At 39.3% G+C, this 27,235-nt stretch overlaps 3 protein-coding genes across 13 annotated transcripts; 1 reads left to right on the plus strand and 2 right to left on the minus strand.

Annotated features, from left to right (window-relative positions):
* Nucleotides 1-4,227: 4,227 nt before the first annotated feature.
* Nucleotides 4,228-19,907, plus strand: LOC123503410 (DNA repair protein RAD51 homolog A-like). 11 transcript variants are annotated; one of them, XM_045253161.1, is made up of 10 exons: nucleotides 4,228-4,366; nucleotides 4,819-4,983; nucleotides 11,231-11,345; nucleotides 11,512-11,727; nucleotides 11,888-12,019; nucleotides 12,149-12,357; nucleotides 12,563-12,692; nucleotides 12,946-13,067; nucleotides 13,189-13,344; nucleotides 14,324-17,333. In XM_045253161.1, exons 3-9 carry the CDS (start codon nucleotides 11,256-11,258, stop codon nucleotides 13,310-13,312), a joined length of 1,023 nt encoding a protein of 340 aa, XP_045109096.1. In that variant the 5' UTR covers nucleotides 4,228-4,366; nucleotides 4,819-4,983; nucleotides 11,231-11,255; the 3' UTR covers nucleotides 13,313-13,344; nucleotides 14,324-17,333. The 11 variants fall into 11 exon arrangements, 10 of the variants coding, with proteins under 10 accessions (XP_045109096.1, XP_045109093.1, XP_045109095.1 ...); XM_045253158.1 differs by having other exon boundaries at nucleotides 4,229-4,366; nucleotides 4,626-4,983; XM_045253160.1 differs by having other exon boundaries at nucleotides 4,229-4,366; nucleotides 4,626-4,983; nucleotides 11,234-11,345.
* On the minus strand, nucleotides 4,929-9,055 carry LOC123503441 (piggyBac transposable element-derived protein 3-like). Its single transcript, XM_045253205.1, has 4 exons — nucleotides 8,880-9,055; nucleotides 8,299-8,713; nucleotides 7,433-7,893; nucleotides 4,929-4,968 (listed from the first exon to the last, which is right to left on the minus strand). Exons 1-4 carry the CDS (start codon nucleotides 9,053-9,055, stop codon nucleotides 4,929-4,931), a joined length of 1,092 nt encoding a protein of 363 aa, XP_045109140.1.
* Nucleotides 14,947-25,716, minus strand: LOC123503412 (thioredoxin reductase-like selenoprotein T homolog CG3887). Its single transcript, XM_045253167.1, is given in 5 exon segments — nucleotides 14,947-16,982; nucleotides 19,911-20,039; nucleotides 20,252-20,447; nucleotides 21,214-21,343; nucleotides 25,521-25,716. Coding segments are annotated over 4 exon segments (603 nt in total). The 5' UTR covers nucleotides 25,676-25,716; the 3' UTR covers nucleotides 14,947-16,982; nucleotides 19,911-19,917.
* Nucleotides 25,717-27,235: the final 1,519 nt, after the last annotated feature.

Consider the following 27,235-nt stretch of genomic DNA (forward strand, 5'->3'; position numbering starts at 1 on the left):
ACACGCGCGCGCGTGAACAAAGAATTAAGACTAGCAGAAAGATTAAGTAAAATTCGACGAGGAGAGATAGAAAGAGAGCAAACAAAAATGTAATTTGTTACTGTAGCAAACCGAAGAGTGGATGTCCTGAATATCCGTCACAGTGTGTTTGGCGCCGCTGTTCCCAAGTGACAGACCAAACCCGAACATTCCTAATCGAAGGCAGGGACTCGCGCACCGTACTGGCTGGCGTGTGCGCGAGGAAACCTTGTCTTGGTGTAAAGTTATCCATTTTCAGCATACACACACACAAAATGGTTACCTTGTCCTGCCATATATTACAGTAATACTAATACTGAACTATGCTTGTGTAACGTATTAGTCACTGTTGCAGTAACCCCTTCAGTACTGGGATGCATTTTTACCTTAAGTTTTGGGTATGATTAGACGATTCTTTTCACATTAGGAAGGGTCTATGGAGGTCAAAAGATTAATGGCCACAGTCCTCACCATTTTAATCCCACTGAAATTTCTGAAGTTGTATAAAATCACTAAACAGTAACCATAATGAATATGGAAACGCGTCATGGTACTGAATGAGTTAATGACGCCAATGTGTGTGTGTGTGTGTGTGTGTGTGTGTGTGTGTGTGTGTGTGTGTGTGTGTGTGTGTGTGTGTATGTGTGTGTGTGTGTCTGTTGTGCTGGGACATCGTTATTCAGGTGATTTCACACGACAAGACCAGAATGAAGCAGGGCCACCTGACAGGCCTGGCTAGGGGACCACGGTGACTTAAATGTACTAGTACCTTTTGTATTGACTGTGACTCAATTTATATATCTAACCATCCATCTACGAGTATCCATCTGCCTGCCTACTTACTACCTTTCTGCTTCCCATTTATCTATCCATCCACTGCTCAATCGAATCTACATGTGCATAATTCCTGCTATGTGTTCTGTAGACATTTGTTTTACCACCACCACCACCACCACCACCACCAACAACAACAACAACAACAACAACAACAACAACAACAACAACAACATCAACATCAACATCAACATCAACATCAACACAACAACAACAAGAACAACAACAACAACAATTTATTTTAGTTCAATTTGAGTTCTTTTTTTTTTTTTTGAAGTGGTTTGTATGTGTAAATGCGTATACTTAATAAGAAAATTTGAGTTACATTTATTTGTTTTTCTTATACAGTGTAACTGGGTACAGTAAGTAGATTTATGAAGTGAAAAAAAAATATTTGATACGGGAAAAGAAAGAAGAAACGGATGAAACCAAACACACACAAGACACACACACACACACACACACACACACACACACACACACACACACACACACACACACACACACACACACACACACACACACACACACACACACACACACACACGAGCGTGGATATAGAGTTGTAGGCATCTTACATTCTTCCCCTAAAAAATGACAACATTAGAACCTTCAGAAGAACTCTGGCCCTTCAAAGGTAACAGTACAAGATATATTCATATAATTTCTCTGTTATTTTTGCTCACATAAGAGACCATCGGAGAAAGATTTAACCCCTTCAGTACTGGAACTCATTTTTACCCTGAGATTTGTGTACAATTAGACCATTTTATTGACATTAGGAAGGATCTATGGAGGTTAAAAGAATATGGCCACCGTTTTCACTCTTTTAATCCCCCACACAAGCTTCTGAAACTATAAAATCACCAAATAATAAGCAGAATGAATATGAAAACACGTCATGGTACTCAAGAGGTTAAGGCCTTCAGCAAAATGCGTAACATTAGGAATCATTATGAATCCGGTTTTTGTCCTCGAGAAGTCAGTTTTCAAGATTAGAGGCATTTGGGAAGAAGAAAACACAGAAGAGGAATAATCAATGAAGATGAAATACTGCTTCGTATGAAATGGTGCCTTCAGGAAGTCCTAGGCACTGGCAGGAGGAGTCCAATATGTCCTAGGATGGAAAGGGCGCTCTTTACATAGGGATGAAAACAACCTTGATTCGTTTAAGGTGACAATAGTTTCGCGGTGTTTTTAGAAAGAGTCTCCTTGAAAGTACACCGCGTCACCTCTCGCCGGATGCCCTCACACACACACACACACACACACACACACACACGTTAGGGCTACATAAACATTCTCTCAGGTCAGTCAATTAATGCAGCACTGCGGGTCATCTCTGTGAAGAATTTTAATGATACAGGAAGGAACATACCAAGGATTTAGCAATTAGATGGCGGGACAATAATGGCGGATATCTGTATACCTTATCTCGGTTTATTCTTTCACCAACAAGATAACGACACTTCTTAAACACACTACCGTACACATCTTGCAACTATCCCGTTACCAGATAAACACTAATCTGGTTTCTCTGATACTAATCTTTGCAGTGTACTTCTCTGGCTTCATTAGGTCTCTGTTCTGATGTGACTGCAGGTTTTATTGTTTATTTATTTATTTGTCTATATTTTGTTCATGTTGTTGCTGCTGTTGTTGTTGTTCGGTGTAGTAATGAGACATAATACATACAAGACACGGTACAAACTATATCCAGCATTGTCTAATTTTATCACCTGCTTTACATAATGGTAATATACATGATTTTTTTTTCTTTACTTATACCCTACATTCTTTATCATTTACTGTCCTGATGCCCGTCATTATCATCATCATCATCATCATCATCATCCTTGGGTTATATAAGAAGTGAAATCCAAGGATCTCTACATATTCATGTCGGCTGTCCTTCTCAAAACGCCAAAGTTACAGAATTTTTCCTGTGTCATCTTTTCTTGTTTTTCTGAATGTCCTGCCTCCGTTTGCCGTGCCTAGATTGCTAACTGTTGTCCTCTTTGTCTTCTCCTCTCATTAGATACATGTGTATAGAATTGATTCAGTTTCTGCAATACATGTCTTTGCTCATATATAGTTTACAGTTTTAGCCATCAGTTTAAGTTGACACCTTACTTTATATACCAGTAATGATTAACGACACTTCCGTGTACCCATCACCTTGACCAAAATACACTCACACCATTGCTAACCTCTCCTCTACACAGTCTTTCACAAACCCTTCAGCTAGTGCCCATCCTAAGTTTTTTTTTTTTTTTTTACGTTCATTTGCAATCAAGCCTGTAAGATCTTTGCGGTAATAAGCAGAGGTGTCTTTCATTATGCCTCGTTTAAGTGGGATGCATCATTGTACTTGCTCTTTTCTGGGTTTTTTTTTTTCTTTTCGTGTCTCAAGTATGATAAATTATACAGTGTTATCCACTGTGTTACGGCATGATGAGGTGCAGTGATATATATTGTAACGATAGGGCTCTTCTATAGGGTAGAGCCTCTATACCTCGAGATTAGTGTGGTACTTATCTCGTTATCTTCTCGTTACAGCACTAATATCAATGGAACAGTTTCGAAGGGCAATATATTCTAAAGACTTGCGCTTCTAGATTATTTTGTGTATATATTATTGTTATTTGCAAGATTTAGCATAACTTTTACATAGTTTGTACACGCTTCCTTTGTAAATACATCTGCCTCTAGGCAACATACATCTCGTCAGTATTATGGATGAAATTCTAGCGGTGAAGGAAAGAATATGTAATTTTCTGTAGGCGTGTGGAGCAGGATGCATAAAATATTCGCACATTTTCGTGCATCATAAACTTCCTGGAGTGTTTGTAATACCAATAAATTTATAACTGGTTTTAAAAATGACTGTGCATTTCCTTGTTATAATACCAATAAACCCTCTCTCTCTCTCTCTCTCTCTCTCTCTCTCTCTCTCTCTCTCTCTCTCTATATATATATATATATATATATATATGTGAAGGAAATGAAGCAGTGCAAGCCAGACAACCTAATGGTTATTCAGCATTGCACTTTTCTCAATACTCAAGAACGTAAGATACAAGGTAAGTTACAATACCTTAGTGGCAGTCTATTCAAAACATACGTAAATAAATTTTTCCTGCTCCATCCTTACCCATGAATATATGTAATCTTTTAAAGTTTCTTATAGTGACCTAACACCAATTAACAGCCGATTAACAAGTGTATTCCAATCATTAACCTCTCTTTACCCCGCCAACACCGCCGCCCACTCTCTCGGACGTGTCGGGTGTCTCCGCCACACTCCGGTGAGGCAGTTGCAGAGAAAGGGCGCAGTGGCAGTCCATGAGGTGACCCGCTCCACAACAGTCTCATCTGCCGTCTCCTCACCGCGTCGTCGCCGCCGCCGCCGCCATGAAGGAGTCCTTCGACGGACTGGGCCTTGTGGAATAACGCCCCAACGCGGTCCTCGAAGAGACGCTGACCATCCGCCATTACGACGCCAGCTAGCTATGTATATTATTGCCATGTTATTTGATAAAATAACTTTACCTTCCTAGTGTACGTGTGTATGTGTGTGTCAGGCGGAACGTAATGTGATGGTGACTAGCTTGTTAACAAGCTGGTTGTTAACCTGCATTGTGCATTCACAAGCTTTCTTACAAGCTTTCTTTGCAAGTGTCACCTAGCGAGGAGTGATATACTGGATATACTGTTACAACGTTATAAACCTATAAACCAATGGATTGTACTGATCCATGCCTTCGTTGTAGAGGATTCGGGAACAGGGCAGACGGGGTCAGACTCCACACCGGTCACTGGCTTCCACGATGACGGTAGTTGGGACGAAGCTGCTGGGTACTTCAGTGACCGTCATTACGCGCTCTGGGAAAGGGTTAGCCGGTTGGCGGTCACGCGCAACACTCGCGTTTACCATTAGCCCTTACCTTTTACCTTATCCTGCAGGGAAAGTACTTGTAGTAACTTTCAAGATCTGAGAAAAGACAAAATATGGTCTGTATCCATTTTGCCATCTGATGCTTCTCCAACGCCGTAGTACGGCATTCTTATTTCTACTAGTTCCACGCCTCTAGAGTGCGTGGTGTTTCCTGGCATCTGGTAAAATTAAAGGTACGTTTTATGTGTATGCAATATAAAAGATGTAGCTATGACATACAGAATTAGCGTGGGTTTGTTTGTAGTCACAGAGTGCTCTTGGGGTTGCCGCTGTGGGATTATTTTGTTTAGGCCACGAGGATTGATTGGATAATAGACTACTATACGTAGTGTGTAAGAATAATGGTAGCATTTTTATCCAAGGACTAGGTTAGGTTAGGCTCTTTTCATTGTATAAGAAAAAAAAATAACATTTTGCAGTTATGTAATGTGGGGTAAAATAGTTAAACATTGAGTGTCTGGTCTGGCGGGCCCGGCAAGGTTTGTTTACTGTACCTTGCCTGACGGACGGACGTGCCACAACCTGCTGCTGCTGCCCCTGCTGTTTTGTATCTTGTGGTGTTCTCACCAATAGGTATCTTATTTTAATGTTCTTGCCATGTTACCTTTGGATAGTGTATATGGAAAGTAAAAGAAGGGTAGAATGGTGTGCACTTGTTTGGGATTTCATAACTTTGGCGGGACCGTTCAAGGCCAGCCATTATTATCATGTCTTGGTGGTCATTTGTGGCTCCTTGGGTTATGAATGGTGGTGATAGTGGCATGTCAGGGGTTTGCTATGCCTGTTGCTCCCTATCTTGGCTACCCCAGAGGTCAGGTATAGGTTGACAGGCAGACTGCACCATCTTTCTTGTGTGTGTTCCTGTCACACTTTCAGAGCTATGTATTAAAGATGAAAATGTATTACCGCTGACCAGGTTGCACCTTGTCACTGTTTCCTTTGGCCTTTTATAATAAATGTGATTAAAGGTGAGATAAAGCGGTAAATTTACTTTCACCATATTCTCACTTCAGGATTAAACTATGTTTTTTGGGTAGTTTTTTCCCTGTTTTGAATGAATTTGCTCATTTCATTTCAAATCAGTGGTGTTTTATATTTTCCCCCTCCCACAGAAAAACCTGGTCTAACCTCTCAGAAATTACAGTATCGCCATGAAAACGAAAATAAAAAATTGATTCAAAACAAACCAAAATGTACCACAAGAAAATCTATCATAATATACCACAAAAGTAACAGTCCAAAATTTTGACTTGCTGCTGTGGAGAGTACAGGCTCCTACTGCTGGTCGCCACTGGCTACACTAATTTATTGAAACTTGTGTATTTAACCCTAATCTAATCTAGTTGGTGACACGCACTACTGGTATGTCATCCTCGCAACAAATAATCTTTACCTAACCCAATTAAACCGATTTAACCAAAGCAAGTAGCCTAACCTGACGAGCAACTCTAGGAAATTAATATGTAGTTACTTTATTTCTCTTGGCAATGCAATGGGAATAATTGAAGCGACACCCTGTCCATTCAGATGTCTTCCATAGACGGATTTAAATCAGATGCTTCTCTCCACAAACTGCTCTGATTGGCTATATTTATTATGTATTTTTATTTATTAGTGGCTGCATGCCCAAACAAAAGAACCAATCACCGTGGTGATTGATTTCATGTGTGCGCAAATAATGTGACTATGCACACACAAACGAACATACCTAACGGCATTCCTCAGTGCCCATCAGTCCACACGCACAGGTGTCACAGCACATTAGCATGTTCCCGTCTGCCACCGCCCCCCAAAAAAAATAAGGGTAGATCTTCAAAAATATTTTGTCAACGTAATAGATTATTTGTGACGGGTATGCATGTGTTCAAATCACTCGGAATGAGAATCTCTATATGATAAGGGTAAGAAAAGCCATGTTGATTATGATGAAAGACTAAAAACACTGATAAATCTCAAGCCATGCAAGGCCTTGCTCAGAGATTGAACCCCTGATTAGAAATGCACCTTAGACATTGAGAACCTAATGATTGTCAGGTCCCAGTATAAATTTTGGAGTCTTTGTTTATTCCTTTCACTTTGATAAATTCCAGATGTATTACTTACTGGGAGTTTTCAATGCTTTTATTAACCCATTAGTGCCCGGCCATAGATCCCGTTTGAATTTTTTTATGAAATTTCGTACAAATGATGTCTATGGGATTAGGAATGCAAATGAAAAAGAAATTTGTGAAAAGCCCATTTGGAAATGGGCGAAACAAGCACGTCCTTTAAAGTATGCATGGGCACTGTCCCTGAATAAGCCTGTAAAATGAAACTTTGTATGAAACCTAAAAGGAAATGCTAGAAATTTGTATATGTAATGAAATGTAGTGAACCTCAGTAATCCAACGTAGGAAAATAACCATATCAACATTTTTTTTTTACTTTTTTACTTTATTTATTACTGTAATATTTCTTCAGCGTAGATTGAAATCTAACAAAATTGCATGGAAGCATGTAAGGAAAATACTAGCATTGCAATGCTCCTGAAAAAGGCATACCGTTTATTGACAAAAAAAATAATTACAACTAAACTTGTTATCACTGATGATAGGCCTCAAAGCAGTCTGGATGCAATCCCACATTGCATCTGCAACACCTGTAGAGGGTCTGCTTTTACAGTGCTTGCAGACGTTTTTCCTTTCAGGAGTCTTGATCACAATGTGGTTTCCACTGTCCCTCCTGAAGTCTGCCAGAGTACTGGGGGAGAGGGCTGGGAGTGTGTGGATATGACTGGTGTTGCTCTCGCCATGGAGCATTATTGTCATTTCCACACACGATCGAATGAAGCTCAAGAGAGGCATCTTTTCATTGTCCTTGATGCCCATTACCATTCCCACCTTACGATACAGTCGCCAGGCCGGGACAAAAGAGACGTTCAGAAACCAATTGTGCAGTGCCCAGTACCACTTCCGATTGCGGGCTGTGATGGCGTAGCATGACACCATATTATCCAGGAGGTCTACGCCGCCCATGTGAGTGTTGTAGACCTTGATGATGTTTGGCTGATCGACTTCCATTTTTTCTTCTATGCTGATGAATACCTGAACAGAAAAAGGAAATGTGTAAATTTGCTTGGTAAAAAAAAAAAAAAAAAAATTCATATATATATATCTATATCTATATCTATATCTATCTATCTATATATCTATATATCTATCTATCTATATATATATATATATATATATATATATATATATATATATATATATATATATATATATATATATCTAGATATATATATAGATATATATATATATACCTACCTATATATATATATATATACCTAGATATATATATATATATATATATATATATATATATATATATATATATATATATATATATATATATATATATATATATATATATATATATATATATACCTAGGTATATATATATACACTAGGTATATATATATACCTAGTGCATTTTCCCAAGGGGTTGACATCCGCAAAGTTGGAGGCCATGTACACTGGCGCTGAGTTCTTCCACATCACCACGACCTGATCCTCGCTCACGTACAACTCTTCCTTCTTGCCTCTTTTCATCTTCTTGGCCTGCTGCATGGATGGGATGAACAGTGTGCAGAGCCTGTTCTGTCGCATCGTCCCAACCACACCAATCCCCTTCTTCGACATGTTATCCAGAAGGTCCAAGCTGGTGAAGAGGTTATCACAAGCTACCTTGGTACCAGGCACTAACTTGGCATCCTCCACCAGGCCGTAGACAACGTCGGGTCCTTGACTGAGGCCGTAAGTGAACAACTTTGTCTTTGCACCACCATATGGGTCACAACGGATCGTCTCCCCATTAGAGGTGGCTAACACCCACACATTGAAGCCAAAGCGAGTTGGCTTTCCTCTGAGGAATTGACTTGAGGCCGTAAGTGAACAACTTTGTCTTTGCACCACCATATGGGTCACAACGGATCATCTCCCCATTAGAGGTGGCTAACACCCACACATTGAAGCCAAAGCGAGTTGGCTTTCCTCTGAGGAACTATTTGAGGGGATGGTGTCCGAAGTACTTGACCATTGACTCATCTACAGAGACATACTCGGACTTCTCAACGCATTTCTCTGCAGCCATGTTCATATGATTGAACAACAGCCCCACCTTCCAAAAGCAGTCTTCCACCTTTGGTTTCTGATTGTTGGCGAAGTGGGTGTAGCACATGACGTCTTCAAAGGTGTTTCTGGACATAGCCTTTTAAACAAGAGGATTTCCTGTGTCCTCCCTCTTTTCCCAGTACATCCTCCTCTGAGCAGGTGAGAGGAAGTCACTCATCATCATGATGGCATGGCTGGTTCTGATGATGTCCTTGTCCACTTTGGCCTGAAAGGCAGGACAGTTCTCCTGGGCTGCATACGTCTTTGTCTCCTTGACTATCTTATCTACCAATTCGTCTGAGATGAACAGCTTCATGTAGTCATAGGGAGATTTCACCTCGTTGATGTCAACTGGCAGATTGTCCTTAGTGGAAAGAGTAGCTCTCGGGAATACCGGGATGTATTTCCCCACGTTGCCTGTGTTGTCCTTGTTCTGGAGTCTGTTTGTGATCCTGACACGGACCAACTTCTGCTTGGTCTCTTCCAGCTCTTCATCGCTGGACGAGCTCTCTGTTTCCAGTGCTCGCTTCTGAGGACGTCCACGTCCTAACAAACACACAAAAGTATTAAGTTAGAGTCAAAAATATACACCAACATTAGCAGCGAGTACAAAAAACAAAATATCCCCCAGTCATTTGCGTGTCCCTATTTGCTGTAATCGATTTACCTGCTCTTGTTGTCTGTGTAGAGGGTGATGGAACCGGACAGTGAGGATCTTGCAAAGAAATGGGTAAATCCATAACCCCTCTCCTTGGGTTCTGGTGTACGGGGTTTGATGACGATGGTCCAGGAACCACCATCATGTTATCGAGAACGGCTTCATCCTGTGCCACCTTCATTGTTCCCATCTGATCCTTTTCCTTTGTCCAGGCGTCTATTTCGTCGTCAGAGTTGTAGGTGTGATGGGTTTCCAGCTCCACCTGCTGGTTCATCAGCCGTCTCCCCACATGATTTGGATCTGTTGGTCCACTTTCCTTGTCGTCATCACTGTCTTTGTCACTGACAGTGTTGTCTTCATTAAGAGGGAGAAGGATGATGTTAGTCGATCTAATGGGTGGATCTTCCTCTAACATTGAGAGTACTTGTTCCACTGTCTATCCAATTTTCATGGAAGAAGAAAAAAATAAAAAATAAAAAATAAAATATATATATATATATATTATTATTCGATTACATTTTTTGATTTATTAGATATGTTTTGTCTTCTAACTGCCGTAACATTTCACCACAGAGATATAATAATAATAGTAATAAAGAAAAAAAAAATAATAATAATAATGATAATTAACAATTTAATTGTTTGATTAATAGTGTAAGGTAATCATAGCAACAGTGGCATGGACCTAGTTGTACAGGTTTGTATTTGCTGAAGACTAGTTGTAGTTGAAGCTTAGTACAGCCTATTTCCTTTCCTTATTTCAATAATCTTGTCTTAGACGTAATAGTTATCACCAATAATGTGTCATTATTGGCATATCTAAAGAAAGCAAGACACAAAACCATAAAAATATCAGTGAAATAAGTAAATACTACTACACAGAATATACATATTTTTGAATTTACACAACTTCTTAGGGACAGTGCCCACGCGTACTTTAAAGCACGTCCAATATTCACTTTCTATGTATAACAAGATAATGTAAATATTTTGAAAAATTGTTTTTACACGGACTATCTTACACCTTTAAAGATATTTCTAAGAAATAAAACGTACTGGAAAGTGCATATGCTTACCTCGTTTTGTAGACCAGATTCTTGCGACCACAGCCACCTTCCATCTTTCAGAGAAGCTGTCACTTTACTGTCTTCCAGTGTAGGGTTCCCATGAGTTCTCGTTTTCTTTAATGTGCATTAGAGGAAGCACAAGTCTCCATTTGTTTGTGAAACAAATTGTACTCTCCTATCTTTATTCCGAACGGTGTGAGAGACATAAAAACAAGAACACTATTCACGTCCTTTAAAGTACGCGTGGGCACTAATGCTTCCCTTGGACAAGCCATAGAAACACTGACATTGATCTGAAGGCAGGATAGATACCTTGCTGGGCATCAAACCCCTGACTGGAAGGACTGTAACATTCATGAGGCCCCAGATCAGTCAGCCTTTAACTGTCAGAGTGGCAGCAAAAGAGACTTACTCCAGCCATTAATTTCCTTTGATGGATTGATGCATGGTAGATAAATATATATCATGACCTCTTTGGCAGTAAATAAAGATGCTAAGAAATTATGTAGTACTGCAGAACAGTAACACCAGTCGTCTACTTCAGAAGTAAGCAGTTAGTGGTACCAACCATGGCGATGATGCAGGAACAAGCAGCGATGGGGCAGGAGATGGAGGCTGAGATGGGAACTTCTGGACCAATGCTTATACAGACGCTGGAGGTATTGCACTAAATAACATTTTGCTGTGTATCTATTAATGCTGAGAGCTTGATGGTTTTTCAACATTAATGTTGATCAAAAGTAGATCCAAACTATAAATTTGTTCATTACTAGTCACAGGTGTTCTCATAACTCATTTTCATTGACAAATAATGTTTACAAACAGCAAAATGGGATCTCGGCTACAGACGTTAAAAAGCTTGAAGAGGCCGGTTTTTACACGGTGGAATCTGTAGCATTTGCTCCTAAGAAAGCCCTGCTCGGCATCAAAGGGATTAGTGAAGCAAAGGCGGACAAAATTCTAAGTGAAGCTACAAAACTAGTCCCTATGGGATTTACCACAGCAACCGAGTTTCATCAAAAGCGTGCCGATTTGGTGCAGGTGAATCTTAAATTATCTTATTTGTATTAGTATTGCTTTACGAGCCTTTTTGAATATATGGAAATCAAACCAAGAAGTTTGAATTTGTAATGAAATACTGGAATACTATTGTTCTGATTGAGAATTATTACATTTGTGTCAAATACTCTTTGCTTCATAGCTGACTACTGGTTCCAAAGAACTTGACAAATTGCTTGGAGGTGGAATAGAGACTGGGTCCATCACAGAAATATTTGGTGAATTCCGAACAGGTAAAACTCAACTCTGCCATACCCTTGCTGTCACCTGTCAGGTAAGGATTAATGTGAGGTTGACCTGCTTTTCTTTAGAATGAATTTAGTCTCATAATATCAGTATGCTTGTACTACATGTATATGTATGTGTATAGCATAAAGCAGAAGTGTATAATGTTCTTTTTCAGCTTCCTCTAGAAATGGGTGGTGGTGAAGGAAAATGTCTTTATATAGATACTGAAGGTACATTCAGACCTGAGCGTTTGGTGGCGACGGCTCAGCGATACCAGCTGCAGGAATCTGATGTTCTTGATAATGTGGCTTATGCGCGGGCTTACAACTCTGACCACCAGACTCAGCTCTTAATTCAAGCAGCTGCTATGATGGCAGAATCAAGGTATTTAATTAATGTTTTTTAAAATTTTACTGATATATCATCTTCCATACAGCAATCCATCAGCTTCCATACAGCAATCCATCAGAAGGAATGAATGGCTGGAATGAGTCCCTTGTATTTCCACTTGGTGAAGGCTGACTGCATTGAAAGGTTGACAAAATGAGAAAGTAATGTATGCGTTTCTTCAAGTCTGCTTCTCTTACAGGTATGCTCTCTGTATAGTGGACAGTGCCATGGCTCTCTACAGAACAGACTATGCAGGAAGAGGAGAACTCTCAGCCAGACAGATGCATCTAGCTAGATTTCTGAGGATGCTTCTGAGACTAGCAGATGAGGTAATGTGTGAATTGTTTTTTTTAATTTTTCATAATACAGACTCTCTCTCTCTCTCTCTCTCTCTCTCTCTCTCTCTCTCTCTCTCTCTCTCTCTCTCTCTCTCTCTCTCTCTCTCTCTCTCTCTCTCGCAGAATTTGTTGGTGTTGATTTATCAGATCCTGGTCGTGAATATACATTTCCTCTATTACATTTACATAAAACAAGATATAGTATCTGATAACTGTGATATAGTTATGAACCTTTACTCTTCAGTTTGGTGTGGCTGTGGTGATTACTAACCAGGTGGTAGCTCAGGTGGATGGGGCATCCATGTTTGCAGCAGACCCCAAGAAGCCTATAGGCGGCAACATCATGGCTCATGCTTCAACCACGAGGTAGGACACTCTTTAATTTGATTCAGATGATTTATATTTTAACTCAATACCTTCTAGAATGATGTATATGTTGTGTATGTGTGTGTTCATATATGGGTAACTGTGATTCATTACTTTGCAGGTTGTACTTGAGGAAGGGAAGAGGAGAGACAAGGATATGTAAGATTTATGATTCACCTTGCCTCCCTGAAGCTGAAGCCATGTTTGGAATCTTTACCTCTGGGGTTGGTGATGTACAAGACTGAAGTACTACATACAGTTGTGAAGATTCTTTCCAGTGTGTTCAAAGAAGCCGTTTTATACCGGAGTTTTATTGCTATTTTAAAATGTATATCTATGAAGTTAAGCTAAGGTTCAGTGTACTTTTTTTGCCGTAAAAAGATATTTGAAAATGGATAGGGAAGTGCTTTTGAGAAGTGCCTAATTGAAACTTTTTTCTAGCATTGCATAATACAACTGAATCTAAAATTAACTTCTCTAATGAGATCATAAGAGTTTTATGTTTGAGAATTATTTGGTAACATTCACTAACAGAAGAATGTATTTTTCTTTTGTTCAGATATCATACCAAGATCTCATCATCAGTGCCTTGGTTGAATAATATTCTTTTGATATGTGGTGTCACACTTTGTGCCACTGAATGGTTGCATTGCCTGTCCAAAGAGTAGATGTATATGGGTCCAATATTAAGTTAAGAACTCCATGAATAGTCCAGGTGTTTTTTAAACTTGGGTAAATTCTGAAGTGAAAGTAGCAATTCATAAGACTGATGTAATTGTGTACAAGATTACTCTACATTGTGGGTCCTAATAATATACTTTCCTTGATAATAAGTTTTTTGGGTTAGTTGTTTTTCAGCATTATGAATGTTATGAGTAATTTATAATGATGAAGTATGATAAGGGAAGAAATATTGAGATTCCTGGAGTTGTGCAGTGGATTTGATCTAGTTATTATATTTTTGGGGGGTTTGGTCCATGGTGTCTTTGTGTAGGGAACCAACTAAAACAAATTAGCATCATATCTCCAGATGTCCCTGTATTTCTAGATCTGAGCTGTACTTGTGCATATATGAACATAAATGATAAGGTGTAAATATGAAATTGCCATTTGATTATATTAGTTTTGGTATTGCTGCTTTCTGCTTTTTTCTTGATGCCATTTTGCATATGTAGGACTATTTCTTTACAAACAATCCTTTGCCTTGTAAATAAAGATGGATGTAATGCCACTCACCCTGTAATATTTTTATCTAGCATGCTGCCAATGTCGGGGCTACAGTGTGGTGAGACTTCATACAGATACCTGACCTCATCTTCAGTCATTTCATCTGGTGACAAGACATGATCTCCCTTCCTCTGCTCTCACCAAACTACCAAACAGCTGAGTGTGTCTCAGATGTATATGGTTTTATGGCTTGGTCTACATAGTGGAGAGCACTTACTAATGTTTGTACTAACTCCTCCTTCATCACCTAGGGGATATAAAAGCATAATGGAAGATCTTGTTGAATGATATTATTCATGCATCAGGCTGATGTCCTTACAGAAAGCACCCTGTCGTATCCTACAGAGAAAGCACCCTATCCTATCCTACAGGGAAAGCACCGTTTCATGCTAGAGAAAGCACACTGTCCTATCCTACACACACATGCTAGACACTGAAGGACATAACCTAACCTAAAATTAAATAGATTTTCATGCACCACTATAAGGCAGAATATATTTCCTAAATTGTAAGATAAACCTTATAGATCCTTAGATTGTCTTGTCCTTTCAAAGGATTTTTTTTGGACTTTGAAAAGATAAATATTTTTTGTACCACTCACTGTAGAAGTGACAATACTGACAGGTAATCCAGTGGGGCATAAAAAGACAAGTTGTTATAAAGTATATTTAATATGTATCCAATAAGGAAACAGGAAAGGCTACTCCAACAAACAAATATAAACTTTTAAACAAGGAACCTCATGAAAACATGGGTACAAAAAATCCAGTGGTTAGCTCCTCAAAGCAAGTCTGTGTGTTTACAGGGGTTTACCCTTTAATGCAGGGCAATAAATTTACTTGGTCCTTATACATTTAGCATTTTGAGTAACTTTAATTTATAAAGTGGCCTTTCACATTTTACCATTAACTTCCACATACTCCTAATTTTCTTGACCTTGGCACATTTTCCTGTTAACTTGTATTATTACGTCCGGGAGTGTATACATACATAGTGAAGGAAAAGGAGTTGGTGGTGTGACAGTTACAGTTACACATGGAAACATACATAAATAATCTCAGATATAAAACTAAATGGTATGACAAATTACATTACTTCTGTTTGACTAAAATTTTATTCTTGATTTACAAAAGGACTGGTTTCATACTTTCAGATAAAAACTTGGGTAATTACAACAAAAAACAAAATCAAATAGGAAGTACACAACTATTTTGAAAATGGATATACATCAGTGATAGTTGTAGGGAATGTCTTTTACTTCTATGCAGTGTGAGGGCAGACATACTGTTGTCTCCTTGAGACTTAAATGGGATAAAATGTAGCCACCCACAGACACCAGTCATACAGGCACTGTCTCAAACGCTGCTTTAACACCCTCCTAAATATTAAACCAATTATAGATGCAAAAGGAGAGCTGCAACAATGAAAAAATTGTCATTTAAGAGGCATTGAAAGTGGATAGGTCTCCATTAAAGATGGAGGCAGAGTAGCACACTCATATGTGAAAGGTGCTGGGTTTGAATCTTGCATTGGGCAAAGAAATTTGCTCTCCTTCATACTATTGCCCATGTTCACATTAGTGAACAGGATATGTAAAATGAAGTTGTGACCTTGCTTCCCAGCAGGAGCAGAAGGTTGGCAATCCAGTCTGAGTGTGCTAGCCATGAGACCAGAAATGGTTCACCCTTTCCCTATGACTGGTAAACAGATGAGGTTTAAAAACTTTTACATACAACATATAACCTTCTAAGTTCACAAGTTTCACTTTCATGTATAAATATTCGTTTCATGAAGCGCCTTCTCCATTAATCTGGAAGAACCACTCCTGTACACATTCACAATATTTGTTTCAGTGTTCAGTGGTACTTCCAGGTTTGGTGAGTTGTACTCCATGATTTCATTACTTAACTGTCTTCTACTACAATGTATGACTGTTGGGTCTTTTCTTGGTTATCCACTTTTTCAAGGGATGTCAGCTTAGCTATACGTAGATTTCAGTGACTAATGAAACCCTTGTACAAAGGTTTCCTTGTTCTTACAATAACAGCTCCAGTCATCTGCATATTCTAATCAACATCCAAACTTACAATCTCAATGTGGTCACAAATTAAATGAGTTAAAAGATATCCACTATTATAATAACTAAACATATACAGGAATAATTTCATCTTTAGTTGGCCCAAATTCTTGGCCCAAATTCTAAGATACTGATGATAATCATTTGCATTCCTCTGAATAATCAGAAGAAAAAAAATGGACTGGAGTGATCTCCAAAAATATATATCCTGGCTTACATTACAGCCAACTACTAGCCAGCATTATTACCAAACTACTGTTTGATAATACTTATAGAGAAGTACATATGCAAAGCTGTCTGAAAATTAGCATCAGGTTTCCTGCATGCCTTTTTCACTGTATGACGTTTTCTCAATGCAATTTCCAGCCAAAGTCAACATACAAATGCTTTCCACAGTGGCCTTCATAATCAAAAACAATACACAGGTCAGATAAAAGGCATGCAGGAAACCAAATTTACATGTATTTGTTGTACTCTGGATCTTCTTGACTGTTCTTAAAAATGCTGGGAACAGTTCCATTCCAATTTTCACGAAGACTTAACATCTTCATATCAAACTGTTATCCAACATGGCCACACATCACAGACACTGCAGATGAACTATATCCAGGCTGAAAGTAAAGTAAGTCAATGTAATAAAGCTTAAATTCATATCAAGTAAAACAAAATTTAAGAACTTTTCCTGAACACTTCAAAACTAATTATGATGATTTCTCTTGTTCTAATAGAACCATCTGAGATCTTTATTTAGAGATCAGGTAAAGGGAAGTTATCTGCTAGCTGGTCTGGTTATTGCTTATTATCCTCCCTGCTCATGGTTGTGGTCACTGTAGCTCGGGACAGGAAAGATATCCACTGCCCACTATGCCTGGTGCTGACCAATGCTAGACGAGTCACTTGTCTGCTGCCGATCTCCTGTTTCAACCAAAATGTCTTTCAGCAAATACATCCCACTACCACTTCAAGTGCAACCTTTAAATATCCCAAGACTACAAGAAGCCACTGAAAGATATCTCAAGAACCTCCGTGGACAAATCGCTGATACTATTACTGCTGCTGTGGAAAATTCAGTTGTTGCATTTGTCAGAAGATCTACGATTGGTTTTATGAGAATGAATACACCACTTGCCTTAACCAGCTATTACATAAGCAGGTTTTTGGACAGCGCAGCAAGTTCACCAAGACACGCCTGAGGGATGATTTGTAAGTACATGGTAGTGAGTATGTGACGATCGGAAAGGGACGGAGAGTTCAGGTTAGAGCAGGAGGAATAGAAGCTTTCGTGTAGAGGAAGGAAAGGAGTTTTAGAGTAGAAAAACTAGATGTAGGAAACTGTGGCAAGTGTAAGGATCTTTTAGCAGTGAAGGTAGGGTGCATAGGAGGTATGAAAGATTGGTGGTGATTGTGGTGTACATGACTACTGAGAGTGAGAGCACCAGAAGTGTGGTATTTTGGGGTTAGAATGTGACGAGTATGCCACAGAGAGTGATTGTTATGGGAAATATGAATGCACATGTAAGTATATTAGACAAGGAAATAAATAAGAATGGCAAGATGCTCAACGGCTTTATGAATGAAATAGATGAGAATCTGAATGAGACCCTGGCTGAAGGACGAGTGACTTGTGTGCTAGGAACCAGGGGTCTGTGACTGATTATATATTGATGAATAGGAGAGTGCGTGAGATTGTGGACTTGTATAATGATGAATAGGAGAGTGCGAGAGATTGTGGACATGTGGATTGAAAGATCAACATTGTCTCTCGAACCATAATAATCTGGTGCTGGAGTGCAAGCTGTATGGAAGAAAGGAAAGGAATACAAAGAAATGGTAGAGTATGTGATGATATAAGTGTGTAGTATGCCAGAGACATGAATGATAGGATGCAAGTGGAGCTGAGGGAGTTGGAGAATGCCAGGATACAGAAGAAAGGAAGGGAATGCATGTTGTTGCTGGGACTATGTGGAAAGACAACTAGAAGGATGATTGCAGCTGTGAAGGAGTTCCTGAAGAGAATGTTGCATGCTAGATTAGTAGTATTAAAGATGGTGTCTAGTCTATATTTTGCCATTTTTTCTTTGTCCCCTACAGGAGCTGCTGATACGAAGGCCTGCCTATGGAGTATATCTCGTAACATGCTATTATTTGGAGAAAACTATGCTATGGGAACTTGCTGTCCTGACCAAAATCCTGCCCTCGTAATAGACGCTTCATCAAGAACGGACGCCAGGCACACCTCATCTATGCCAATCATCCATCCTACTGCAAAACATAAAGCAGAAATTTCAACAAGGATCAGCATAATGTCCAAGAGGGACGGACCTACAAACACAGCAACAAAGAACAGCTGTAGAGGATTCGTGAAACCATGCTGCACTACACGCATCCTCCTAGCAAGGGACACCACACAGAAGGATTTGTGAACCTGTCCAGTACTACAAGCATCCTCCGAGCAAGGGACACCACACATAGGATTCATGAACCTGTCCAGTACTATAAGCATCCTCCGAGCAAGGGACACCACACACAGAAGAATTCATGAACTCGTTCAGTACTATAAGCATCCTCCTAGCAAGGGACACCACACAGAAAGATTTGTGAACCTGTCCAGCACTATCCTAGCAAGGGACACCACACAGAGAAGTATTTGTGAACCTGTCCAGCACTATACTAGCAAGGAACACCACATAGAAGGATTTGTGAACCTATCCAGCACTATACTAGCAAGGGACACCACACAGAGAAGGATTTGTGAACCTGTCCAGCACTACAAGCATCCTCCGAGCAAGGGACACCACACAGAGAAGGATTCATGAACCTGTGCAGCACTACAAGCATCCTTCCTCCTAGGAATAAAAGATGTGCCAACCATCAGCACATGACTTGCAAAGACAAACATACTCTCTCTCATCCACTGGAAGTGCATCTACAGTGCCCAGCGTTGCATTAGTCTAGAGCAGAAAGCAAACTGATGCAATGGCACAAATCAGTTTAACCATCACCCCCTCAATGCAGACCAGCCCAAGCTCAGCTGTGTAGCATGATGTGTCTGGCATGTGAGAAGAGGAGATTGAGTAGGGGGTGTGGGGAAGGAGAACCCAGCCAAGCTATTAGTTAGCAAAGAGGAAATTTAAATACAAAAGTACAAAAAATTTCCCCACTAGCTTGGCTGGAGGATATAACTGATTGGTTCTCCTCCTCACATGGCAACCAGAGATACATGCAATTCAGCTTGGGCTGGCCAGTGTTGAGGCACTGAACTGATTTGCACCACTGCATTTGTTGGTGGTCTGCTCCTGACTAATGCAATGGTGGGCACTGTATGCTGTCACTTCTCCATCTGAAGAATACAATTGCAAAATACTACAGAAATAAAAATTTTCCTTTATCTTCATTCAATCCTACCCTACTCCTAGTTTTTTCTTCTACTTCATTCAATCCTATTCCTAGTTTATGTACACTGTCCAAATTAATAATGCCATGAATCTTGTTGGATAAGATGAATTTATCCTACTGTTGGATATAGCTTAATTACTGACCTTAAGGTTAGATGCTTTCACTCCACGTGTTTGAGTTTTGATTGAAGCGCACGTGGTTGTCAATAATCTGAAAGAGCTCTGGTGGCTGAGGTATGCGGCCTGTCTCCAGCTTTGACCAAACAGGAACATCTGAAAATATACTCTTCTTTAACACACAAGCTAGCTTGAACAACTGTCACAATAGCAGTAGGTATTTCTAAATGATCATATTATTAGAGCAAAACCAGGAACAAACTTAGAGATGGATGATAGGTGAGTAAAGTAAGTTCATAGAAGGATTATCACTGTAGGCTTCTTGCAGCCCTTAAGATAATCATATCATTAATGATATGAAAACTTACCATTAAAGGAGATCTCAAATGCACCTGTAGAAATGAGCTGCCCCTCAATGGCATTACAGAGGAAGAAGACCATCATGCAGGCATAGATCTTGTTGTTGACGAACCATGTCCACCAGGAGGGAGTTTCCTGCCCAAGCCACTCCCACATGTTAATCCCGGCAATTATCATTACTATGAAGAGGAGTTTGGCAGCTCCCTGGGAAATAAGAATACATTTCTTAATTCTTTTGCTCATACTTCTTGAAATAGAAATATTAACTTTGGTGAGAATACATTTCTTAATTCTTTTGCTCATACTTCTTGAAATATAAACTTTGGTGACAAACTACTTTAGAGACTAGTTAAACAAAATTTACTAAATCTAGTTTACATTTGTAATTTCTTTTTCTTTCCCTTGCAAAAAGAGGATGTGCATGGTTCATTCTTGCCCCTGAGCACCCTGACTATCAGACACTGAGAAGCCCTTAGAAAGTTTAGGAGGGGCCTGCTGGGGCATGTGTGCCTATGCCCCAAGATCCCCCCCTGACCAGCCTTGTCTAGTCCATACCATGTGATGCCATGATCACATAACATCCCTAAAGACACCACACACTATCCAATATTGACTCAGAGTGGTTCCTATCATGGTGCCATCAACAACTGGTATATTCTTGCTAGTTTCCTTGAGTCTATTGTTAAGCCTTCCACCAACCCATTGTATACTTTCCAGCCTCTTACTTCAATATCAATAAACTGATAATAATTAAGATTCCCAGTCTGCTTATGTTAGGGTATACTTTGTTCAGTATTGCTAGACACAAGGCCCTCCCTACACTCTGCCTCAAATAGCATGCCTGGCTTAATCTTTTCCAATACCAATTTTTCCTACCCAACATGAACAAATTACTTCATGTATGTTACTCCCTGCCTGAGATGATTGTGGGCAAACATAACCCGTGAAGAATTGTAGTAGCGTTACTCACAAGCATCTGCGCCATCCACATCTTCCAATCAGGTGGAGGGTAGTTGTCCCCCAAGATGGAGATTTCAGGATATTTTTCTCGCAGGATGTTGGCATACTGCTCAAAAACCTTCTTGTAACCTCACGAGTAACTGCAAGAGATGGGATAATTAGACTGCATTTGCTCAAATTTCATATCTAATTAATAAAACCAGAAATACCAGAGAGAGAGAGAGAGTAATGCATCCCTTTCTCATATGAGGCCCTGTGTGCCAAACAATCGTAACCCTGAAATTTGAGATTTTGAGATAATGGCTACTCCATGGAGTAGAGGGGTGTAAAAGTTGTATGGTGATGCTGGCCAAGCCAAATCCAACCTTCTAGGTACCTACAGCAAGGTGCAAAGTTCAGCAAAAACATGTGAAAAAAAGTAGCAAGATACCTGCTCAATTCTGTGCCAAAGAACAGTAACCTTCCCAGCCCAGCTGTTGCTGCCTGACGTGCGTGACCCAATCAGCAGCGAGTACGGCTGTGACGTCACTCCCACGCCGCACCTCAGCCAATGACAGCTATGTTTACGCTCTCTCTCTCCCCCCCTTGACATGTGTGTGTCAGACTAGCCCTTTAACTCGTAAGGATTAATATTTACTTTTTTTCGCTCGAAAAAAAAAAAAAAAAAATAAATAAATAAAAATAAAAAAATAAATAAATAAAAAATGTACTTTTACAACTATCATGAAACCTTCACATATTCCAAATTAAAACAAGCATTCTTAAAATAATAACTTAGAAATATTTTAAGAAAAAAAAAATTACTGCTACTGAGTGGGGGTTTAATTAATCCAATGTTAATAAACCGGAAATCTTCTGATTTACTATCAAACCCTAAATAACTAAACAGAACTACCCAAGACCTTTCATTTCATGTATAATACTTACATATATTCTGACCAATCTTAGGTGTGTAATCAGTGTTTAACTTTAAGCGCGTTTTACTGAAAAGTAGGATTTTCGGGTTATGATTGTTTGGCACGCGGGGCCTCATATGTAACAACTAGATAAGTAGGTACATACACATAGGACAGATAAGCCAGTAGGAGAATAGCGTTAATACCATACCATACCACAACACGACACCACCTAACCTGCCCTATCCTGCCATGGCTTAACTCACAGGACACTCAGTATACCACTCATATGAAGGAAAAATGGAGGAGATCTCTAGACACACACACACACATACACTTGAGACTTGGAACAGTTTGAGTGAAGAAGTGGTGTCAGCAACGAGTGTGCATAGTTTTAAAGAAAAATTGGATAAGTGTAGATAAGGAGACGGGGCTACACGAACGTAAAGCCCAGGCCCTGTAAAACTACAACTAGGTAAATACACACACACACACACACTCTACCACCTCTACAACTCTCTTCCTTTTCAATTTCTCTCTATCCATCTCTCACTACCTCTCCATCACAAAACTACAGATGTCAGCAACCATGCAGGATGTGGTGGAGGTCATGGTTAAGTAAATATTCAATTTCTGAAGTCGAGAGTTGCAACAGACTTCATCATTACATTTGGAGTTCCTGAATTTTCTGACTGAATTTTGAATCCTGAGTAAAGGTTGATCTCCCAATCTTTTGGCTGAATATCTGACCTTCAGAAATTGATCTACACACCAGGAAATGTCAATATACAGTATACCTGATAAGGTTAGATTAAAAACATTATATAGCTATCTGATAAAGTTGATTGTGGTTGTTAGATTAATTCAGAGGCCTCAAGGGGTTGTCTTTCTGGCATACATTTTACATGCTGTAAAATTCTGTTAATTTCTGCACTGATAATTAAAAATTTCCAACAGTCCACTTTTTTAAGGCTGGGTGAAATAAATTAAATTCATAGCCAAAATTAGGTCCCTGTGCAAATTCAAACCAGACTCCAGAAGCACCCTAGCAGTGAAGGGTGGAAGTAAACACTGCCACTGACGTTCCCGACTCATACCAACACATTAGTAGTGGACAGGGACCAATGGTATTTTTACAGTCTTTCACCATAATCAACATGGTTTTCTCATCCTTCTCATTTTACAGAGCTCCTCATTCTGAGCAATTTGAACATTCTATTGCCAGATACTACGAAGATAAATAAGGTGACGACTTTATATCAATTTCTTAGCATTGCTAGTCAGGTTAGGCAAGTTTGCTTTGTTAGATCAGTTTGATTGGGTTAGATAAAGTTAATCTGTTCTGAGGAAAACATATCAGTGGTGTGCGTTGTCTCAACAAAGTTAGGTTAGGTAACGTTAAAATTAGGTTAGGTTAGTTTTGGTTAAGTAGATAAGTTTTGATAGCTTGGCATAGCCGTTGGTGATGGTGAGTACTCTCCACAAAAGTAACAGTCAAAATTTGGGACTATTACTTTTGTGGTACCTTGTGATAATGAAACTAGTTTCTTCTTTTTTTTTCCACCACATTACATTACTTTCTGAGAGGACCAATTGTGTTTCTGGAGGGGAATGGGGGTATATAAAAAAAAGTACTAACTAATATGTGACAGATAAAGTGAAACAGATTGAAAACTACCAGAAATAAGTAGTTTTATCCTGAAGTGAGAGAATGTTTACCAAAACTGATAACTCAAATATTCGAGGAACCAGTTCCTTGGCCTGGCAGAGCCATTGGAACCAGTTCTGCAGGGAATTGGTAGCATGTGGCTGGTGAATAACATAATCTAGGAACTGTCAGTGCAATGCTTAGAAATTACTTGGATTTGAAAAAAGCTTTTGACAAGGTACCTCACATGAGACTGCTATGGAAATTAGAGATTTATGGAGGACTGAAGGGAAAATTGTTAAAATGGATGGAAAACTATTTGAGATCGAGGGAGATGAGAACGGTAATAAGGGATGCAAACTCAGACTGGTTGGTGGTGGAGAGTGGAATCCCACAAGGTTCAGTGCTGGCACCAATACTTTTCCTTGTCTATATTAATGATATGCCAGAGGGAGTAAACAGTTATATTAATTTGTTTGCGGATGATGCGAAATTGTGTAGGTGTGTGAAGAGTGAAGAAGATTGTGAAATTTTACAGGCAGATCTAGATAGGATTTGGGAGTGGACCAAGAGGTGGGAGATGGAATTTAATCTGAGCAAAAGTCATGTAATGGAGATGGGGAAGAGTGGAAGACGGCCAAGAGGGTCATATAAGATGGGTGAAGGAGTAGTGTTGAAAAAGGTGGAAAAGGAAAAGGATTTGGGAGTGATAATACAAGACCATGGGCAGTTTGAGGCTCATATTGACAAGATGTTTGGAGAAATATATAATTTGATTAGAAATATTGGATTAGCCTTTCATTATATGGATAAAGATATGATGAAGAAATTAATTAGTACTGTAATTAGACCAAGATTGGAATATGCTGGGGTGGTTTGGTCCCCTTATAAAAAGAAGCATATAAGGAAGTTGGAGAGATTGCAGAGAATGGCAACAAAAATGGTTCCGGAATTGGCAGAAATCACCTATGAGAGATTAAAAGAAATGAATTTGCTTACCTTGGAACAAAGAAGAGAAAGAGGAGATTTAATACAGGTTTATAAACTGTTGAGCGGTTTGGATGAAGTGGATAATGAGCAAATGATGTTGAGAGAGGAAAATTTAAATAGAACTACGAGATCGCATAGTAAAAAGATAGCCAAGGGAATATGCTTGAAAGATTTGAAGAAATATAGTTTCCCACAGAGATGTGTGGAGGTGTGGAATAGTTTGAGTGAGGAGGTGGTGTCAGCGATGAGTGTGCATAGTTTTAAAGGAAAGTTGGATGTGTGCAGATATGGAGACGGGGCCACACGAGTATAATACCCAGGCCCTGTAAAAATTACAACTAGGTGAATACACACATGTACACACTCAGTCAATTTCATTCTGACTAAACCTTAGAGTATAAAAATAATTACATAAATTTCAAACAAGACATTGGTGACCTAGTTGAGAAATGCTGCATTTTTTAAAGTTCCCTATGAACCAGCCACTGAGTCCGAGTTCAGCATGATGAACACACAATCACCCTGGCCTTGCACCACCTCCACTAACAACCACCACCACCAGCCATCACCACTAATAGGTCACCACCATCACAACACACTGGTGACGCAATAAATCACCACTACACCCAACAGTTTTCTCACCACACTCCTCAGAGCAGCAAAACAGGAATACAGGAAATCACACGGGAATTTACAAGCACAAGGATATGTAACAAGCAGCACATGTCATTTCACTACGTCATCATGATAACCACTCAGACACACACACACACAGACACTCACCAGTACAGAACCCTGAGTGTAGGTCCCATCAGGTTATTGAACTTGAGCGTGTGGGACTCCTTAATGCCTCCAGCGGCGGGTAGCACAGCGAGGAAGACTAGAGTGAGGATGGAGAGGCCAAACCCCGAGCGGACAGCGCCTCCCCAGCTCGCCATGGCGCCTTCGTCTGCTGAGGTGGACTGGTCACTCACTCAGGATCTGCCTTCACTATCTATCTCCTTCCAACGGGATCACTAAACCAGTATCTTATTTCCAACTTGCTTTTTGTATTAATTTCTTTTGTTTTTGATGATATTATAAAAGCTTTTGTATATTTGAGAGGAGTTAACGCCATTATCATTATAGAAAGATTACCAGTTTTTTTTATTTACTTATTTTTCTTTCTTCCTTTGGTTTTAATGTATTCAGGATGCAGTCTTCTTTGAGAAACTCTCTGAACATGACACATAATGACTCTGCTTTCTTGCTTTCTTTCAGTCTTCTTTTCCTCTCTTCTATACAGAGCAACATGAATCTCTTGCTTCACCACTAGTCTTATCTGCACTCGCTTTTAAATCAAGCACATTGTATCTATTTATTTACTTCTTTTAATTCTACTCGCATTACGATAGGATATATTTTATCTTTACTCTGCAATAACACCCTATAAATAAGTTTCTCTGTTTCAGCCACTATTTCTTTCCTCCCTCCCCTATGATGCCTCACAAATGCAGTTGTCATTAAATTGATACCAGTCAATCCTTTATCAGTTGACCCTCCCTCATCGCATTCCCTTACACACCAATCACCTCCTTCACACAATAAAGCTCCACATATCTCACCATGCATTGCTGCCCCTTTCCTTACACGCCAATCACCTCCCTCACACAACACTCCCCTTCACATCCCACCATGCACTGTTGTCCTTCTTCCTCCACACTGCCATCATATCCTCTTTCCCTGCAACCCCACTCAGCTAAAACTTTCTGACACATTTAAACATGAAAATATCAAAGAAAAATTCAATCTATAATAACTGCATCCAACTGGTCTTAACTTTGAAGTCTGGGACACACATCAAGAAAATGTTCTAGCATCCAAACACATTGAATATTCTACAAACAAAAGGAGAGAACAATGTTAGGTAACAAATGAAGGCATATAAAACTACAAGATTTGGGAAGAAATGTAAATCCTCAGCTACAGTGAATATCAAACAAATGATAGGTCGTAACCACATTGCAACAAATGAACCACAAAGAGGAAAATCGTACATTTAAGAGAGCAAAAGAATACATACAAAAATAAGAAGGATACGGATGGAAGCATGAACATAAATGAATAACAAACAAAAAGGTATTAGTAGAAAAAAGTTGAGAGGTTTCTGTCCTTCAAAGTACTATAACTGTTAACTATAAATGACCATTTTGCTGGTGAATCTAGACCATTCTTTCTATTTAGTACAGTGATTATTACATTCTTTATTGTTATGCATCAACAACAGACTAGTATCAGCTCTAAATCAATGGGGTAACATGAACCAAAAGTCACATGTCTTTCTTCCTACCAGTAAGAAATGTAAGAACTAGTCATTAAACCAAGCTACATAGATCCTGATAACAGACAGACTTTCATTAAACAAACAGCTTTTGTTTTATATAAAGAAAAGAAAAAAATCTACATTATTGGTCAATATATCTTGTTACAATAACTACAATAAATGTAAAGAAATAACA

This window comes from Portunus trituberculatus, chromosome 14 (genome assembly GCF_017591435.1).
Source record: "Portunus trituberculatus isolate SZX2019 chromosome 14, ASM1759143v1, whole genome shotgun sequence".
NCBI classification, from domain to species: Eukaryota; Metazoa; Arthropoda; class Malacostraca; order Decapoda; family Portunidae; genus Portunus; species Portunus trituberculatus.

Bases quoted from the DNA above. Each gene is read 5' to 3' on its own strand.
- LOC123503441 (XM_045253205.1), bottom strand. From the start codon at position 9,055: ATGTCCAGAAACACCTTTGAAGACGTCATGTGCTACACCCACTTCGCC. The intron at 7,894-8,298 runs GTCAACCCCTTG...TTTTCTGTTCAG, and splicing joins TGGCCTCCAACTTTGCGGAT to GTATTCATCAGCATAGAAGA. The intron at 4,969-7,432 runs GTGGGATTGCAT...TAATTTTACCAG, and splicing joins ACAGGTGTTGCAGATGCAAT to ATGCCAGGAAACACCACGCA.
- LOC123503410 (XM_045253161.1), top strand. From the start codon at position 11,256: ATGGCGATGATGCAGGAACAAGCAGCGATGGGGCAGGAGATGGAGGCT. The intron at 12,693-12,945 runs GTAATGTGTGAA...TTTACTCTTCAG, and splicing joins TTCTGAGACTAGCAGATGAG to TTTGGTGTGGCTGTGGTGAT. The intron at 13,068-13,188 runs GTAGGACACTCT...ATTACTTTGCAG, and splicing joins GCTCATGCTTCAACCACGAG to GTTGTACTTGAGGAAGGGAA.